This window comes from Ciconia boyciana, chromosome 7 (assembly GCF_034638445.1).
Source record: "Ciconia boyciana chromosome 7, ASM3463844v1, whole genome shotgun sequence".
Lineage (NCBI taxonomy): Eukaryota > Metazoa > Chordata > Aves > Ciconiiformes > Ciconiidae > Ciconia > Ciconia boyciana.
The window spans coordinates 21764195-21782088 of NC_132940.1; the positions used below are offsets into that span (position 1 = coordinate 21764195).

The window sequence follows — 17894 nt, forward strand, 5'->3', positions numbered from 1 at the left end:
TGTAAAAGATAGCATATCTTTTAGCAAATAGCATATCAGGCATCCCTTAACCCTTTTCAACAGGTGGGCTAGTCATACTATCTTTATTCTGCATCTGGCTAATCATGTCTTGACTTCCTCTGAAAGCTACATACATAGTACTTCTTTCTTTTCTGCCTATCTTTTATACAGGCAGGTAAAACTAATCAATTCCACAGCCTTTGTATTTGCATCCATTCTCAAGGAAAATCACTCAAGTCATTCCAGGCAGCACACTGAGCAGTGACTTCAATATTCAACTATAATTACAAGAGAGGCATTTAATTTTCCCCCCTACTTAGCCTGACTGAAATATAGCCCAGGCTAATCACTTTTGTAATCCATATATAAAGAGTGTCTGCTGGTAGCCACCAACATAGCCCAGTACACCACCACCACAGGATCTGGATATGAGTTCGTGATAAGAGAAAACGCCTGTAGTGCATTTTAGCAAAGCAGAGAGAAGTCACGTAACTGCAACAAAACAGGTTCAGACATTTGAGTATGTGACAGTCCACGGTTGCACTCTCACAAAGCCCGTGGATTTTAAGATGTTATTCTCCTGAAGATAAACATGGACTCTTTGCTTCATTAAGAGCTGGCAGATATAAGAGTTAGCTATATAACTACCAGTGTACAGTTTTGGAGAAAGGGAATTTATAGAAGCTACTGATTCCCAGAGAGTTTTGAATTATGTATGTATCCAGTTGCATATTCTTTCAAGGTAAGAGAGAAATTGAGGGGGGTGGTGTGTGCTTATTTGTTGCCTTTCTTTTGGTTTGAGCCTCACTGTCTCCATGGTGTCATTTAAGAAACCATCAGCATCTGATTGCTACTGACTTGCCTGTAACACTTGCAGAGAGAATGTGGTTTTAGTGAAGCTTTGATTATTTGGAAATTCTCCAAGGGGAGGGAGCACCTTGAATTAGAAATTTAGGGCTCTGCAGAGACCCTGTGGAATAGTAAAGTTAAAGGTCCTACATTTTAACTCAAGAGCAAGCAGTTCAGTATTTCCTTCAGAACAGCAGGTTGTGTGCCTGGTGGAAGGCTGGAGACAAAAGTCAGTGCCCCAGATGCTGAGCTATCCAAAGGACAACCCTGTGCTATTTAAGGTTCCATCCACTCCAGTAAGTTTTTCCTGCTAAGGCTTCGCCTTCCACTGCCCCATTTGCAAGACCTCTGCTGTCGTACCAGACCTGTATTCCTGCATTACAGAGGGTGCAATGTGGAGGAGTTACAGGTGTAGGATAAGAGATGGGGCATATGCTGGTACTGGAGACCTCAAGGCTATAAACAACTCACCCAATGGTCAGATAAAGAAATGCAGAACTGCAGCTGGCAAAACTGATTTGGGGTAACAGAGTACAAAGAACAGGCATCCAACATGTGTAAACCATGCCAGCTATAGTAAATTGGGATGTAATGTGAAAAGACAGACCAAAAGAGCAAGGTGTAAAAGTGCATTGGCAAACATAAAAATGAATCCAAGTGGTTCCTAGGGTGAGGAAGAACCACCATCAACATCATACTGCTCCTGACAAAGGATTTGGGGTGCGCTACACTAAAGTCATAAATAGCTCATTTTATACAGAATAACTACTTGTTACTACTAGATATAGGTACAAAAATCATGCAGAGTTGTACCATACAAAGATACGTGAAAGTAAAACAAATGAGGCATAGCCTAATTTCTAAGGTCATTAGAAAAACTGCTGTTACAATTAAACCAAATAAAAATGAAGCTCCAGGCAGGCCAAGACAAGTATAGACAAAGCATGTTTGACAAGCCCCAGTCCTGAGTCCTTGCAAACTCACTACAAAATCTGTGGCTTGTTAGTAGCAATGACAATACTGTATTTAGTGGGCTGCAGCTCTACAGATTCCTCTTTTTGTGCATTCGAAGCCATGGAAAACTAATCATAGGGAAGCTTAACAGAAGCGTTTCCATCTACCTGGGGGTGCCCCAGCAAGTTTGGGCCTGGTGGTTAAGGGGTAGCCAACTTGTGGGTTTTGGGCAGGATCAGTGTGGCTTCCATGTGTAGGCTATATCATATGACCAATAACAAATTGTGCTGGCAGTGGGTCCTGGATAATCTTAATCCTCACAAGTAAACCAGGAGGACCCCAAAACAGCCCCAGGAGCAATCACAGCATGTCCCACAGAAGAGTGATGGGCAGCCTGAAGAACTGTTATCTCCCACCTCTCACAGCCATCTCTTCTTTCAGTTCTCTGCAATATGTCATATATGTCTTGTGGCTCTTGGCCAGAAGGAAGATTTGTTACATATCCCATCAGTTCAGAGAAGTTACTGTGCTACCGAATGCTCTTTTGGTTTGTCCTGCACTATGTAACATACAGGAGGTTTTCACCTTTTATTTTTCTCCTTACAAGATCTCTAGCTATTTACATCCTCATTGAGCTCTTGGGAATAGAGATCATATTTTCTCATGCTTGGACAATTCCTAGCTAAATACGGCAAAACCTTTTTAAATATTAATAACATTAATTATTATTAATAGCAAAGTCCTATGGCTTAATAAAGGCTCTTACGGTTTAAGAAAATAATAGGAGGAAAAAGAAAAAAAATCTTTTTTAAAAAAAATAAATGAACCTCAAATCAAGCCTTTTCAGCAGCTATGCTGATTATGGTCCTGACTTTAAGACTCTAAGCCAAACAGAGTTTGACCACTTGGGTGAAACTCTACATTTACAGGTCTAAATTACAAGCTACACGGGGATCTTTCTCCATTAGCCAACCAAGGAAGTAAGAGTATAAAGACTTATTAGTCAAGATATGTGAACTGAAGTTGGGGGGGTTTATTATTCTAATTAGGAACAGGAAAATTCCTATTCCATTTTGTAATTAAAACAATACACATTCTACCATCTAATTATATTTGACATTTTCAAGGTGTTGGGAGCTGAAGTCTATAATTACAGAACTACTGCTGCCTTAAGCAGAACACTCCATAAATATTCATATATTAAATAGACAGTTATGCTGTTTAGAAGATTTTAGAAACATTTGCTTTTTTTTTTAGAAACATTAGACTTTTAGAAGATGCATTTTATATTTGTATTTTAAAAAAGATAGGAAGAAAAATGTACTGTGGGATCTGACATACTGTATATAGCAAATTGACTATAAACCTATTCATTAGTATTGCAAGCAGTTACATTGGAGATTCATAGTCCTTTAGAATTATTCCTTTTCTTTTAGCAGAATGGGTAATTACAGTCAGAAATAATATGGGAGTCCTGTAGTGAAGTCATAGACAGTAAAATGCAATTCTTACAATTCCTTTATTTTGTAATTAACAATAAAATTATAGCTTACGTACAGTAGTTTAAAAAAAAAGTTATCCACATCTTTTATTTTAGTGTCTCACAATAAAATATCACTTCAAATATCACCTATTTTTGATAGTTCAATATTGCCATTTAAAACAGTTGCCTGCCTAAGAACACCATAATCAAAGTAGAGGTGGACTTGTGGGTAATGCAGAGCCTGTTGTTCAAGGAGAGGCTTTCCTTTTCTTGACATTAGAGAAATGGAAAAATACACAATGAAGATGAAACTCTTGGAGTGCAAGGTGTTCCATGAGTCTGCCTGCTCTGTGTTTCCATTCTAGGAGATGAACCTTTGGGCACATCTAGATAAAAGGGCATAATTTCTGAAGAGAAGGGCAATAGGCACTTTGCCTATTTTGTCCATTTAGCTCATTGGAATAGGTTTGTGTCCTGTTATAAGATGCTCTGCCCCATAGGACCTGGACCCTGGCTAAGTCATTAGGTATGACTTTCAAATAGTTAATAATAAAAGACATCGCAAATGTTTCAAGAGTTGAATGCTGTGCAGAAGTGAAGTTGCAATACGTGTGAGTTCAAATGCTGTGCAGAATTTCAGTCTCCCAGCAAGAGCAGCAGAGACTCGGTGCAAGCTCCCCGCGTGCCAGGGCAGCATGCACTGTGCCAGCCTTCTCTGTGCCAGTCAGGAGGCCCTGAGCCTTACCCCAAACAGCTCCACAGTCTCTGCCCAGGCAGGTGTGGAGAGAAGGGCACCCAGTCCCACAACAATCTTAATTATTCCCAGAGTATGAAGACTTTAGGGAAGTCCTCTTTCATCCCTGCATAGCTGTATAATGGCTAGAAACAGTCCAGCCCATGTTGACTAATCATGCATGCTTGCATGCGTTATAGTCAATCAGGGACTGCATCCAGCAGGAAGTGAGAAGCAGTAGTATATAATGCATCCAGCTAAAGAATTGGACTTCCTCCTGCGATGGGCAGGAAGCAGGACTCAATTTAGTTACATTGTATATAATTATTCCATACATATATGTCAGATTATATAATAGTTATATATTATGTATTCACATAATATGTATTACATATTGGGTATGTTATATGCTATACATAATATGTATGTGTAATATAGTATGTGAGTGCAAATATACATATATGTTTGGATTTTATATATATACACACACACTACTTACTGAAGCAAACTTACTAGATGCCTGGTGTTATTTTTGTAATGCTCATAGCACTTAGGGATGCCAGTACGCATTCCCTCCCTTTCTACACGGTCACAGCCTCTATACTATGCAACAGTACAATGCAATTAACTTGAACACAGATAACCAGACAGGCAAAATTCTTCCATTCTCCACCTTCTGCAGATTTTGCTTAGAACACTTTGAAGATACAACTTACCCTCTTCAAATCTGTCCTTCAGCATATCAAAGATAAGCTGTTCTTTTAAAACAAAATCTAAGTCATATTAAAAAATGTTTCAGTGAAATTTAGCTAGAACCCTCCTTCTTTAACCACCCAGAATTATGTTTTATGCACAAAAAGTCTGCATTGTAAAAGCCCAATGTTTAAAAATCTGAAAATGGCCAGTTAATGCAAGAAACCATTGTCCCTCTGCCATGTATAGCAGGTTTTATTCATCATTTTTCCAATATACATATTTATCCAGTTTTACGTCTGCTTTTTTATTCCGTTGTAGAATGGGATGAATGACATGGATTTTAATCAATCAGTTATTTTTGTAAAGGTGTACTGAACATTGCAAGAATAATATAATCTAAGTATGCCCAAAATTATGTTAGGACAAACCCTATTTCTCACAATGTGAGGTGCTTGATGTAAAAGAGGAGGGTTTTTTTCTCAAGAGATGTGATACAGCCTTATCAGATTTTTATTATTTTATCTGTCTAAGTGAATGTATTTAGCAGTTGCAAGCTTTTACTTTTTGGCTGCAGCTAACAATGAGGAAAATTTAATGTGATAGCCATCTTAAAAAGAAAAAAAGAAAAGGAAGCAGATAGGCAGTTCACATCGTTTTATCCATAGGTACCTTCATTGCAGTAGAGACCCAGGGAAGGAGTCATGGCATCTCAGTGGAGGAGCAGGCAGTTGTTCTAATGTTGCCTTGTTCAGTGAGGACTCTGGGAAATAACAAATGAAAAATGTTTCTGAGCATTTATTAAGAGGATACAGAGAATAATCATATGCTACTGGTCACCTCTGAATGCCCCGATGCCCACCCTGGGGGCAGGGCTGCCCTCCTCTCTGTTCACTTGTAAACCAGTGGCTTCAAAATGCCTTTTTGCTATTTCTTCTCTTGAGCAACTTCCTTCCACAGAGGCTTACTGGTTGAATCGGTGCTTTCAGGAGCTGGTGGCAAGCTGGGGTGGATTGATCCCCCAAGGGGCCAGCTTCGCTCTTAATGAATTACTGGAAGTAATTGCAAAGGGTAAAATCACTAAATAGCTAGAGGATAAAAGAATTGTGAACCATAGTCACCATGGTTCTAAACAGACTGAGTCTTGCCAAAGTTAATTGCTTTTTTGATAGAATTACAAAATGAATGTGCGAAGGCAGAACACTGTATTAGCACATATTTAGATTCTAGGGAAGCACTGGATACTGTTTTTCATTAACTGTTACTTTGAAACTTGATGCAAACTGGCTTTGATATAAACGCTGTCATATACGTGACAGAGTTGCTAAAGGACCAAAAAGGGTGATGATGAACAGCAGAACACTGAGGCCCCACATGGGAGACTGCAGTCCTGGTACTTCCTTTTCAAAAAAATCAAAGTTTGTCTATTAATGATTCATAGATGAAAAGGCTAAATTATGTGGGCTGAAGATTGGATTGGGTGTTTTGACTAGCTTGGTAGATGTTACAGGGTTTATTTGATATCAACTGAATAGTATCATATCTCTAGAGAATTAATTATTTAAAGATGGTAAAATGGATATGACAAGGAGCAGTGAGATGTAAATAGCAAACATCACAGAGATTTATTAACAGACTATGTTGTATTTGCAAAAGCATTGCTATTCCATTTCCAAAGAGTAACTTGTTGCTTTCTTCTCTTCTAGTTGCCCATACTGGCATCTTCTGTTGTTAGCCTCTATTTTCTTGAACTTACTGATGTCTTCAAGCCAGTTCACTCTGGATTTAATTGCTATGACAAGAGTCTGAGTATGCCATACATTGAACCTACACAAGAGTCTGTTCCCTTCTTGATGTTGCTTAGTCTGGTTTTTGCTGGGCCGTCAATTACGGTAAGTTTGAGGTGCCACTGCCACTTATTAAAGATTTTGAACAGAGTTTCAGTTGGCCTAAAGAAAATAGCTCTTTTGGTTTCAGTTAGGCTGCAGAGTGTCATCCAGGCTAATTACCTTGGGATTTTAAATTCATCTTTTATTCTTCTGTAACACAAGGAGACACACTCCTTAAAACATTCTGTGTAGCACTTCATCTACTCACACTATCCTGACTGTGGGCATTAATGTTAAGAAACAGCATCTACAGTTGGGTGAGAATAGCTTGAATCATTCTGTTATGCTGTACAAATATTTGAAGTTTTACAGACAGGACATCTCCATACTCTGAGATACACCAAAAATTCAAGATTTTTTTGAAATGGAAGCCTTCCATTTGCAGCCCTGAACATGCCACTTCTGTTAGAACTAGCTTTATTCAGTGAGAAGGTATATCAACCGTGTCAGTGAAATCAATTACACTTTCCCAAATAGCACTGGGACTCCTCTAAATTGCGAGTTAGTCATTAAGAGCAGGCAAAAGGAGGCTGGTTTAATCATTCACACAAAGGGAGGAGATGATTTCAGCAGAACAGAAATGTCCTGTCAGAATATGAGCAGTTTGGTCACTATTTTACAGATAAAAACCCCACAAATTGTCTCATACAGGTGAGTATTGTCCCTGCTGGAATTGCTGTGTCAAATTAAAATGAAATCTAAAGACTTTACCTGTATATATATACCAGAGGGAATTCATTGTGTCCGATTTTAGGCAGCTCAGATAGGAGCCTTGTTCTCACACCACTCCTGTTTGGCAAATGGAGAGAGAAATTCACCTTGAGTGGGTGACTGCATGCACCTAAAAAGCTGAATCAACCTTCTGAAAGGGTCTCTTCTCTCCCCTGACAGCAATGACTGTTAGCATCTCGGTTAGGCACTTCTCTAAGGCCAGCTACAAATGTATCTCTGCTGTCAGCTCCTCTGAATTCCCTTAAATTCATCTAGTTCATTCCTTTTATAATACTAGTCAATTTGCAATTACAAAATCTATAAAATGTGATGCCCATGTAAAAATCATCAAGTGCTGTTCTCTCTTTGCTTTCCAGGATGTTTTTTGTTTATTTGTCTTTTTTTAAACTGAGCTCTTTCTTACTGTGTTTGATTTTGGTTGCTTTAAAAACATTTTTAAGTATTTTGCACAACCATCAGGCTAAAAATTGTACTAATTTTAGGAACTGGGAGCTAAGACTCTTCAGTGTTCCTGGTGCAGACACTTGCAGCAAATACTAAATACTGTGATAAAAACAAAACTTGTTGGTATTGCAGTTTGTCTGGGTTTCTTAAGTTTAGACAGTATTTCTGATAACAAAGTGGACTTTCCTGAAACAACCATAGAAGGAATCTATATAGGCTCACTTGGGCCACAGTAGAGGTGCAAAAGCTGACTTTTACTTCAGAGAGTTTATGTCAAGCCTGGGTAATATCAAACACCTTCAACTGAGATGAAAGATGCCCATTTCATTATGGAGTGTTTATTAAGGGCTTTGATTACAGCTAAATTGTTTCAGAATTGCATGAAATTTTGCAATACAAAATGTTATTCTTGCTTGAATCATTTTCCTACCAGCAGTACAGACAACTAACCAAAACCATGCCATGCAAGGAACTCAAACCCACACTTGAGCATGCCTATCAAACATAAGATGGGTAAAGAAAGTGAATCCTGAAGCTTCAAAGTACAACTGCTTAAAAGCTGCAAGCCTTAGGAAGGTGTAGTTCATTTGTATTAGTGTGAGCATGAATGTGATGCTTGTATTAGTTGGAGAATGGGCTCTGATAGTGCAAAATACACAACCTTCTTTAATATAAGGCATTGAAGATGGTGTAGAGCATCAGCTCTTTATTATTCATACCACTTCTGAAGTAAAAAAACTAGGGTGATTTTGTCCAAATCTTCCCTTTTTCTTTGGAAAAATAGGCCAATGAAGCTCAGTGCAAAAAGATTACAATTGTGCCATTGTCATCTTGTAGAGTTTAGCATTTTATAATTTAGTTTTCATTAACATTTCAATGAATTACACACATTATAAAACCTGTAAAATATAGAAAAGAAAGCATGAGCTATGCAAGGAATTGAAGATCTCCAGTAACATAACATATGCTAGCCTCTGTCTGCAGTTCAGGTACTTACAGCAGTATGAGGCAGAAGGTCATCGAGACTCAATAAAATACAGGTGTGATTAAGCCACATTTTAAATATTACCAAAGAGTGTAAATAAGAAAAAATAAAAAAAAGGGGGGGGGAATGACACACACACGTCAAGGAAATTCCAGTCTCAATCCCTCCTTAAAGCCTTATCTAAATATTACAATAGGACTTAATTTTTTTCTGTATTATTTTTGTTGATATACTCACTTTTTCCCAAGACTGGAGAACATATTAAATCTATTCACTTTATAGTATTTTTTTTACAACAAATATAGTATTTTCCCAAGGCATTATTACAGAAGGATCTGTGTGGATTTGGGGCTTTACGGTTTTTTTCTTCTTTGGCTTTTTTTGCTCATTATTAGTGAGCAGCAACTGCTTTTAACCAGGTCTGTTCTGTAGCCCTGAAGTGCTACAGAAAATTACTACCTGTATTATTGACATATGTCTTATAGCTTGTGGCATATATGAAATTTTCTATATGTATTCATAAACCACAGGAGACTTCAGTGTGCAACAACTGGACTTGTATGAAATTACCAACATGCATATTTTATGTCTGGAATATAGATATACCTGAGTTGCAACATGACTTCCATTTGCTTCAAAGAACTCTGAATCTGATCCTCTGACATATTTTCTCTCTAGTTATTCATTCAAAAATGTTAGGACCAGTTATTTAATCATATCAGTGTAGGTTCAAACCCTTATCAGCCACTGACTAAAAACCTACTTAAAGGTAACAATGTGCTTTCTAACAGAGATCACCGGGAAATTAGATTACATTGATTTGGGAAATCAATTAGCAAGGAGAGAAATTCACTGCTGGCAGTTTCAGTCCTACTGCCTCCTCTACTGTGGGAGTTTGTTTCCTTGGAAATACCAGCCTCTGAATTTTCCTTGACATAGGCCTTGCTGTTTCCCAATTTTTTCCTCTATCACACAAGCTAATCCATCTCTCTGGTGTTTTTCCCTGTGCCAGACATTCCCTGGAGGTTGGCTAAAAACTATTAGAGTTTCTCTGTTTTTTAAGTTTGAAATACTACTGATTTCTCTGGGAAATGTCAGCTGTAAATTGATCAAATGGAGACAGATAATAGTGACCATAGTTCTCATCTAATTAAAATTCCTTAAGTAACCCTTACCACTGACTTTTCCCTGTAATGAGACAACCTTCACTCCTTCAATTTTTCTGGCAAAGAAAAGAAATTTCAATTTATTAAACCTGTAGCTAAAAAAGAGTTAGACTGAACTTGTCCACTGTATCTCCCTTCTCCTAGGGTGAGGGGTCTTAGCATGCACAAACTTCACTGGTAATTACAGCAGATTCAGCATAATTCAGATGCTTTAGCATCTCATTGCATTGTAAGCTTTGTGCATTGCATCTATTAGTTTTCAATGCATCTGTGGATAGACAAGGTGAGTTTCATCTTAGTGGTGAGAACTGCCTCATTAATTTAAATATTTCAACCCAACCCTTGTTCTGAACTCTGTACAAGCCCTGTACAGATTTCCAAGTTGTTGCACTATTTAACAAGGAAAACAATCAAACCTGAGACTGCAAATGTATAAATGGATCTGGATTTTCCAGCAAGTAACACCATTTTTCATTTATATTCTTCTCTTTATTTCTATTATAAACTCTTGTCTAGGGCTTCAGTCATAATCTGTTTTGCTTGGTTTGTTCAGAGGGACCATAAGGACAGAAGTTTTTCTACTGCTGTGGATCTGGTTAAAACCCAAGCCAAATTAAACAAATACAGAAGAGCCGGCTGCCACGTAATTAGAAGCTGCTAGGGACTGCTAGGGACTGCTAGGCTTGAGGCCAAGACCGAGTGCTAAAACCACCTCAGGAGCACTAAGATATTGCAGTGGCTCTGGATTATTTTAGAGGGGAGATTTTCTAATTACTACTTTTTTATTGTAGAAGCATCAAATTTCAGCTGTGGATCAAGACCCTGATTCCACCGAGCACTGTATACTGTATGCCACTTGCATTTAATTTCAGTGCCACCTTCTTGCCTGCCCTCACTCAGGCTAAGTTGCATTACTGAATGTTTATATATTGATACAAATCTTTTAAAGGCGAGTACATGTCAGTGGATGACATTGGTTGCGATATAGTTATATTTCAGCCCTTTAAATTCAATCAGTGTCTTCTGAGTAACTGCTACATTTAATTTAACGGCTCCTTTGTCATTGCAGATAATGATAGGAGAAGGAATTCTCTACTGTTGCCTGTCCAAAAGAAGAAATGGGATTGGAACAGAGGCCAATATTAATGCAGGAGGATGCAACTTCAATTCTTTTCTTAGAAGAGCTGTCAGATTTGTTGGTAGGTTTCAAATGTTAGTCACAAAGAAGAGCTTGCCATATACATTCAATTTTCACCATGCAGGTTTCCTTCTCTGAAACAGCCTTTCAGAACAGTGCAGGGCTGTCACTGGCATAGATCTTCTGCCAGAAAATGCAAGAAGAAACTGTCAGATGGAGCAACAGAGCAGCCCCATATTCAGTAATACAGCATCGACACTTCGTTTTCCCTTTCCTCTCCTGCACTGTTGTCAGTGTTTCTAAAAGAATAATTTGTTTTTCCTTCTCTGCCCACCTTGAGCTGGCTTCCTTTTAATGGTTTCAGTGTGTAGTTTCCCCTGCCTTTCTTCAGTGCCTCATAAGGATACAACCCACCTGACACAGTATTCAGCATGACAGTAAAAACTTGTCAGAAACTGTCAGTAGATTTGACATTCTTTTTCTGGGATGTGTTTATCTACCTCTTGAAAAAGGGCTAGAATCTGGCAATCTAATGATAGAGAGGAACATGTTGAATTGTTTTATTTTACTTTGATTAAATTGTCATTTATGAAAACTGAACTTGAAAAGGCAACTGGACTTTATTCCCCTTCTTACAGTTAATTTCCTCTACCAATGAGTGCCTAAAGGAAAGGTTTTCTCTGTTCCAGAAATCTTTAATTAGAGGGGGCAGCCTAGGCAAAAAGAACCTGCAGGACAGCGGACTCCAAACCTGGAAGGAGGACTATACACTAGGTTTCTGTAGTCTGGCAAGCAGGGAGGTAATGACCGGAGAAGTTATACAGTCTATGACCAGTAAAGCATCCTCTTAAGAGCAGCAGTGAGGAAGTGGGCAGAGGGGATGGTAGATTACAACATCAACAAGGAGGACTGTAAAGATGTCCCATGCTCTCCACTTCTCCTGTATGGCATCCCATTCCGTCACCAAAAAAGACAAGCTCAAAGGTGCATGAATGTCATTCTTGATTCATACTCTGAATTTGCAGTTTCTTTCATATTTTAATGGCTTCAGCATTCTTCCAATTTTAAGATGAAAAATAAATATATTTCTATGAATACAAGTAGGGAATTAGAGGTAAATCTTTAGGGGAAAAGCAGTTGAAAATGCTCAGTAAGACAATTGCATTTACTTCAACTGCCTTGTGAATTTGGCATTATTAACCAGACAGAAACATTGATCAATTACCAAAAAGACTTAAATATATGGACTCATGGCAAGGACTTGGTACTCAAGAAATATCAGAGGTGTGAAGGTAGCCACAGTTATTGCCAGATGATAGGTCCCTGGTGGTAAAAGAGAACAGGTCCTCCAAGCAGTGATCTAATGGGCAGCTGCCCATGTTATTAAAAGCCTGTATCCCAGTGGGCAAGACCAAGGACTGGATGAGCACATATGCTCTCCTCTAATAGTTGGCTGTCCTTTAGTCAGTTCAGAAAACTGCTTTCCAAATTGAAGCAGCTCCAGTGTAGTTCACTTTTATGAAAAGATGTTTCTTTTCATGTTAACATGAAACTTCATGTTAACATGAAATGTTAAGTATCAAGAGGAAGAAAACAAGCATAAATAATCTTAATTTTTTACATTAAAGAATTCAACTTTGCAATAAGCTTTCATAAAAAAAATACATCTTCAGTTAAATTCTCTCAAGTCCAATGACACAAGCAACCAGAATTCCATTGAATGTATTTTGTCAGAATGAATTAATCTAATTTATGCATATAATAAAGTTAACAAGCTCTATTGATTTCTTTCCTAGGTGTTCATGTGTTTGGTCTTTGTTCTACTGCTCTTGTTACTGATATTATACAGCTATCAACAGGATATCAGGCACCATATTTCCTGACTGTTTGCAAGCCTAACTATACATCCTTAAATGTATCCTGCTCAGAGAATTCATATGTTGTGGAAGATATTTGCTCAGGAGCTGATCTCAATATTATCAATGCTGGAAGGTTGGTTCATTGTGTACATTTTTAAGTATTCATTTTATTTTTGATTTTTTATTTTCTGTCCCAGTTTCAAGATTTTTTTTCTAGTTAAAGTCTGAATGAGCTTTGTCAGTTTTTTATAAAAAAGGTGAGAGCATAAGTGTCTTTTAGTGATGTTCAATTTTCTGTATAAAGATATTAGGCCAACAGTGGGCCTTGGAAGATTTTGTCAGATTCCGAAGCACAGTCATTAGTAGCTATTTTCCCTCTTTCAAAGGAGACAATTTCCTATACAATTATTAATATGTATAGCTTCTACTGCTTTTCCCAGTGGGATCTGGGTAAGTTCCCCATAACAGGCAGGGGAAGAAGTCACCCAAGTACTTTATCTGAGACCTCTGTATAACGTACATTACTGTTCTGTCATTTCGGTCTTAGTTTGTGAGGCTTGTTTTGGGGATTTTTTGGAGGAGTTTATTTGTTTTCTGTCTCTCTAATTAAGTTTTTTATATTAACAGCATTGAAAAAAATCCCTTTATTAGAGGAAAGACCACAACAGTGCAAATCTGTGTGTTCCCAAACACATGCCTTTTCTTTCATGGTATTTCTAACTGGTGGTTTATCCTCCTTGATCATTTAGTCTTTAGCCTCCCTACTTAGATAGCCAGGAGAGAAATTAATATTGTTTATAGTAGCAGGTTTTGGACATGCATATCAGTCGAGATATAAACTAGACTATATATCTTATTTTACACAAACTCGATGTGATAAAATAGTGATAATTCAATTACTGATGACAGGTCATAGATTTAAACAAGGAATCTGAAGGTATAAGTCAGTACTTTGTACTGTTCCAATACATCTGCTCATCGTTAGTTCAAGGACTTCATTAGTATGAAGTGTCCTAAGTATAAGCACTACACTACTGAGAAATCATGAAGCTCTTCACTGAATACAATAGTAGTCTTCCATATCTTTTCCACACCAGGTTAACCTTTATTGCCTATTAGTCATTGAATGTTTGAATGTTTTGCAGTCCTTCAAAATTTTGGTGCTTTTTAAAATCTCCTGCTCTCCAAAAAAGTTACAGCAAAATTATAGAATGCTTGGAATGACTACAATTTCTGTCTCTGACTCAGCTGCATAATTTCTCTGTGTACCTGATTAGTAGACATGAAGCTATGTTGCTTCTGTCACATCCACTTCACTAAAGCTTTGCACTCCTTTCTTGTTCTGTATGCAGCCCCAGATGCTAGCTTCTGTTTTAACTTTATGCCTCATGGCATTACATTTTTGTCACATGGATATTATTAAAATGTTCTGTCTATATATTAAGGCACCTCTCCCCTGGTTTGTTTGCTTTTCCATTTATTTCAATGGTTGACGCACTTGGGAATCATGAAATCATTCACTTTGTAAGTATCTTCCAGCAAATCTCCAGTAATCTGTCTCCTTTCACTGGGACAAACCAATTCACTGATGTTTAAAGACCCTCAGTTATTTGATATATTTGGTCTTAAATATGTCTAGTGGGCTAAGACTCATAATTAGCATTGATTAATTTGCCATATCTTTTCAATTTATGTATGTGGGCATGCTCCGGAGCTGGAATGAAGGATTGTAGCTCTATTTGGCCCAAATAATTTGGTGACAATAATTTTGGTGAAAGGCATAACCAGAATTACTATATCAGCCTTCACCTCACTGTCTCTTTTCCCATAACCATTTGCTGTTACTGGGATACTGCCATTGAAGCCTGATGCTTGCAAGCGGTGTCTTGCACCTACATGGTGTCCCAGGGAAATCGGTGTTGCTTTACACGTGAGCAGGCAGAAAAATTTTCATGATTGCATCTCATTAATTTCATTATCATCTCAAATAATATGCCTACTGCTGTGAATTGACTGCCTGTAGCCATTCCAAAAACACTGATCACTCCTAAGTTTAAATATCATAACTTCCAAAAAGCAGCGAAATTAGTTGTAACACATTAAGACTAAGCAATCAGTTTTTGTGTGTTTCTGTTTCTTTAGGAAGATGACCATATATTGATATCTCAAATTTATTCCCATCATAGAGGATACATTTGGTGATCTATAATATTCTGGCACCACCCTCACTTTCTCCTTAATTGAATTTTATTGCATTTTTCCTTTATTAAATTGTTGCTTCCTTATGCCTGTCTCAACTTTACCAAAGCGATCAGCACTTGCTACAGGTTCAGTACTTCCTCCAGTCATCTACTATAGGAGTTATGGTATAACTTCTCCAGCCCAGGAGATTAATTTGACTTCAATAATTTCAGCTTGTAAGGGACTTGTTCTTCTGAGGTTGCTAATGGCCTTCATGATTTATTTGTACTTCCCAGAAACTTTGGCTCCAGAAATTTGCCTCTAGACTCCTCTATGAAAAGTCTAGAGAAGAACACATAATTATCCAGCTGATTATATGAAGTCATTTTCTGCAACATCCCTAAATATCCAGTGGTTTCCTTTGTCCATCTTTTCCTCTATTTATCTTCAAAGAGCCTTTTCAGTCATTTCTATTCAGATCTCCAGTGAGTTCTCTATCCTCTATCATTTCTGACATTCTGACTCAGTATGACTCTCTCTCAGTATGACTCTCTCTCATCGTTGTTCTCCCTCTACACATCCTCATGCATGAGCATTTAGAGTGATACACTGTCATCTGAGTTCAGGACATGTTTTCTTTGAGACCTTTGTTCACCTTTTCAGTACAGAGCCATACAAAAAGGCTACATATTTTTAGCTTGGTTTATTTTCATTTTAGATTAAAAGATAACAAATAGAGGAACAAAAGCAGTGTCACAATTAGAGAGTACACAGAGTGTATTTAGTCCGTAACATGCTGTGCTTGCCCTGAAAGTATATGAAGAGAAAATAGGATAAAGAGAAAATTGACTGTTGCATAGTGACACACCTTATATACTATAAAAATGCCATCAAATTAAAGTTAAGTTCTGAGTGGTACTAAAGTTCATAGAATCAAATCAACACATTAGCTGCACAGAGACTGTAAGTAGATTTATGCTTCCACTAAAACCTGCATAGGATAAAGGAGTTTATTAGCCGTTAAAAACATTTACATTTTTTTGTGTCTTTATCCTGCTGTCCTCAACCCTGAACTTGTTCCCCAGGGATGCTATTTGTGAAAGGTTTGTTCGGGGCGGGGGGGAAGAAAAAAGAAGAATAAGAATTTAGGTCTGTCTTTAGAAATGAAAAAGGAATCGTGCTGATTTCATCTTGACTAGAGTCATGAACCTGCTGGAGCCATGGGCTCAAATTCAGGTCAGCAGTGTGGCATTCCCACTGGACTACATGTACACATTTAATTGCCAATGAATTATTTAGAACAGACAAGGCAAAATGCACAGGAAAGAAATTTAGAAAGTAGACTCTGCTGCTTTGCAGAAAAATGTCTTTGTCTAAAGGTAAAGGACTATGTTTCAGTTTTTGCTATTTTAAACTAGCTAACTCAGGTGCTGCTAGGAAAATGGCTATACATGGAGCCCAGTTAGGGTGGCAAGACCCATCTGCGAAGCTGAATGATTGTTCAAGTGTTTATCCCAAGCTGAGCTTTCTCCGGTGAATGCAGCTGCTGTGGCTACAAGATAGACATACCCTTCTTTACCAAGACAGCCAGCACATTACATTACATGTCCATGCCATTTTAAGGAGATAAATGTACAGATATAAACTGCTATACATCTTCACTGCATCTTACTCACTTCTAGAGCTCAGAGGTCATAAAAGTTTTTTAGAACTTCTACAGGCTATGAACTAGATGTCCGCCATAGAATAGGTGTTACTGAATCCACCCCCAGCTAAGTTTTTCCCTCTACTGTATAAAAATCTCTCCTTCATGTTCCCATCAGTTTTATTTTCTTGTTTTTAGAGGATTGAAATGGGTCTATAAGAAGAAAAATGTTAAAATGTTAGAGGGCCTCATGTGATGGTTCTGTGTAGCTGCTACTTACACAAAACCTCCTTTTCTTGTGCAGAGAAGTAGAAGCTAAGCTGTCACTTTTAATTTTCATATCTGTAGTTAGATACTCAAGACCCAGTCCACATCATTCAAGTCCCCAGGTTTTCAATGGGAGTGGAAGGCCCTCAGCAATTTCAAGGACAGACCTGATATTGCCTACTGTCTCACACAGTTTAAAATTTAAAAAATAAACCTGAAGACATAGCAAATAAAGATGTAGTTTGCCTGTCTTGGAGAAGAATGTCAACCTGTCATCCCCCCATTATTAGAGCAACAAAGCAGGGGCACAAAGATGATGAATTCAGTTGCTGAAGTTAGGGCCTGATTATCAAAGTGTCTGAGTCCTTACTTTGAAAAGAGTCCAAGTGAAGTCAGTGAGAATAATAAGATCAAGGTTCATGCATTAAATAAGTTGTATAATTAGGTACTTACTGAAAAGTTATTATGGAAATTTATTTATAGAAATAAATGTATAGATATTTCTCTCAATCAAGCATTCAGTGTTTAGCTTGTTCCCACTGTTCTCTTAGTACACCCACTTTTCTTAGTACACAAAAAGAATTTCATGCTAAATATTTACTTCAAAACAAAGGCTTTTCATTAACATTGGCCCTTTCTCCAGATTATAGAAAAGAAATTTAGAAATTAAATGTTACTGATCGATCGTATATTGCTTGGGAAGTATAAGCTGAAAATGACTGTACCACCCAGTGTTTTTTTCAAGTGAACACTAGCACAGTATATTTGAACTGAGAAGCATAATTTGAGTGTCCTTCCTTGGCAGAAAGTCATTCCCTTCTCAACATGCCACCCTGGCAGCCTTTGCAGCAGTGTACATTTCGGTGAGTAACCACC

The 17894-nt window shown here is 37.8% G+C and overlaps 1 protein-coding gene across 2 annotated transcripts in view; it reads left to right on the forward strand.

Annotated features, from left to right (window-relative positions):
* The window catches only part of PLPPR4 (phospholipid phosphatase related 4), a 30967-nt gene that overhangs the window by 8260 nt on the left and 4813 nt on the right, over positions 1-17894 (forward strand). For both annotated transcript variants that reach the window (XM_072867695.1, XM_072867696.1), the window contains exons 2-5: positions 6419-6604; positions 10998-11127; positions 12863-13058; positions 17824-17881. In XM_072867695.1, the coding sequence (XP_072723796.1) occupies positions 6419-6604; positions 10998-11127; positions 12863-13058; positions 17824-17881 (570 nt within the window). The remainder of the gene's footprint in view (positions 1-6418; positions 6605-10997; positions 11128-12862; positions 13059-17823; positions 17882-17894) is intronic.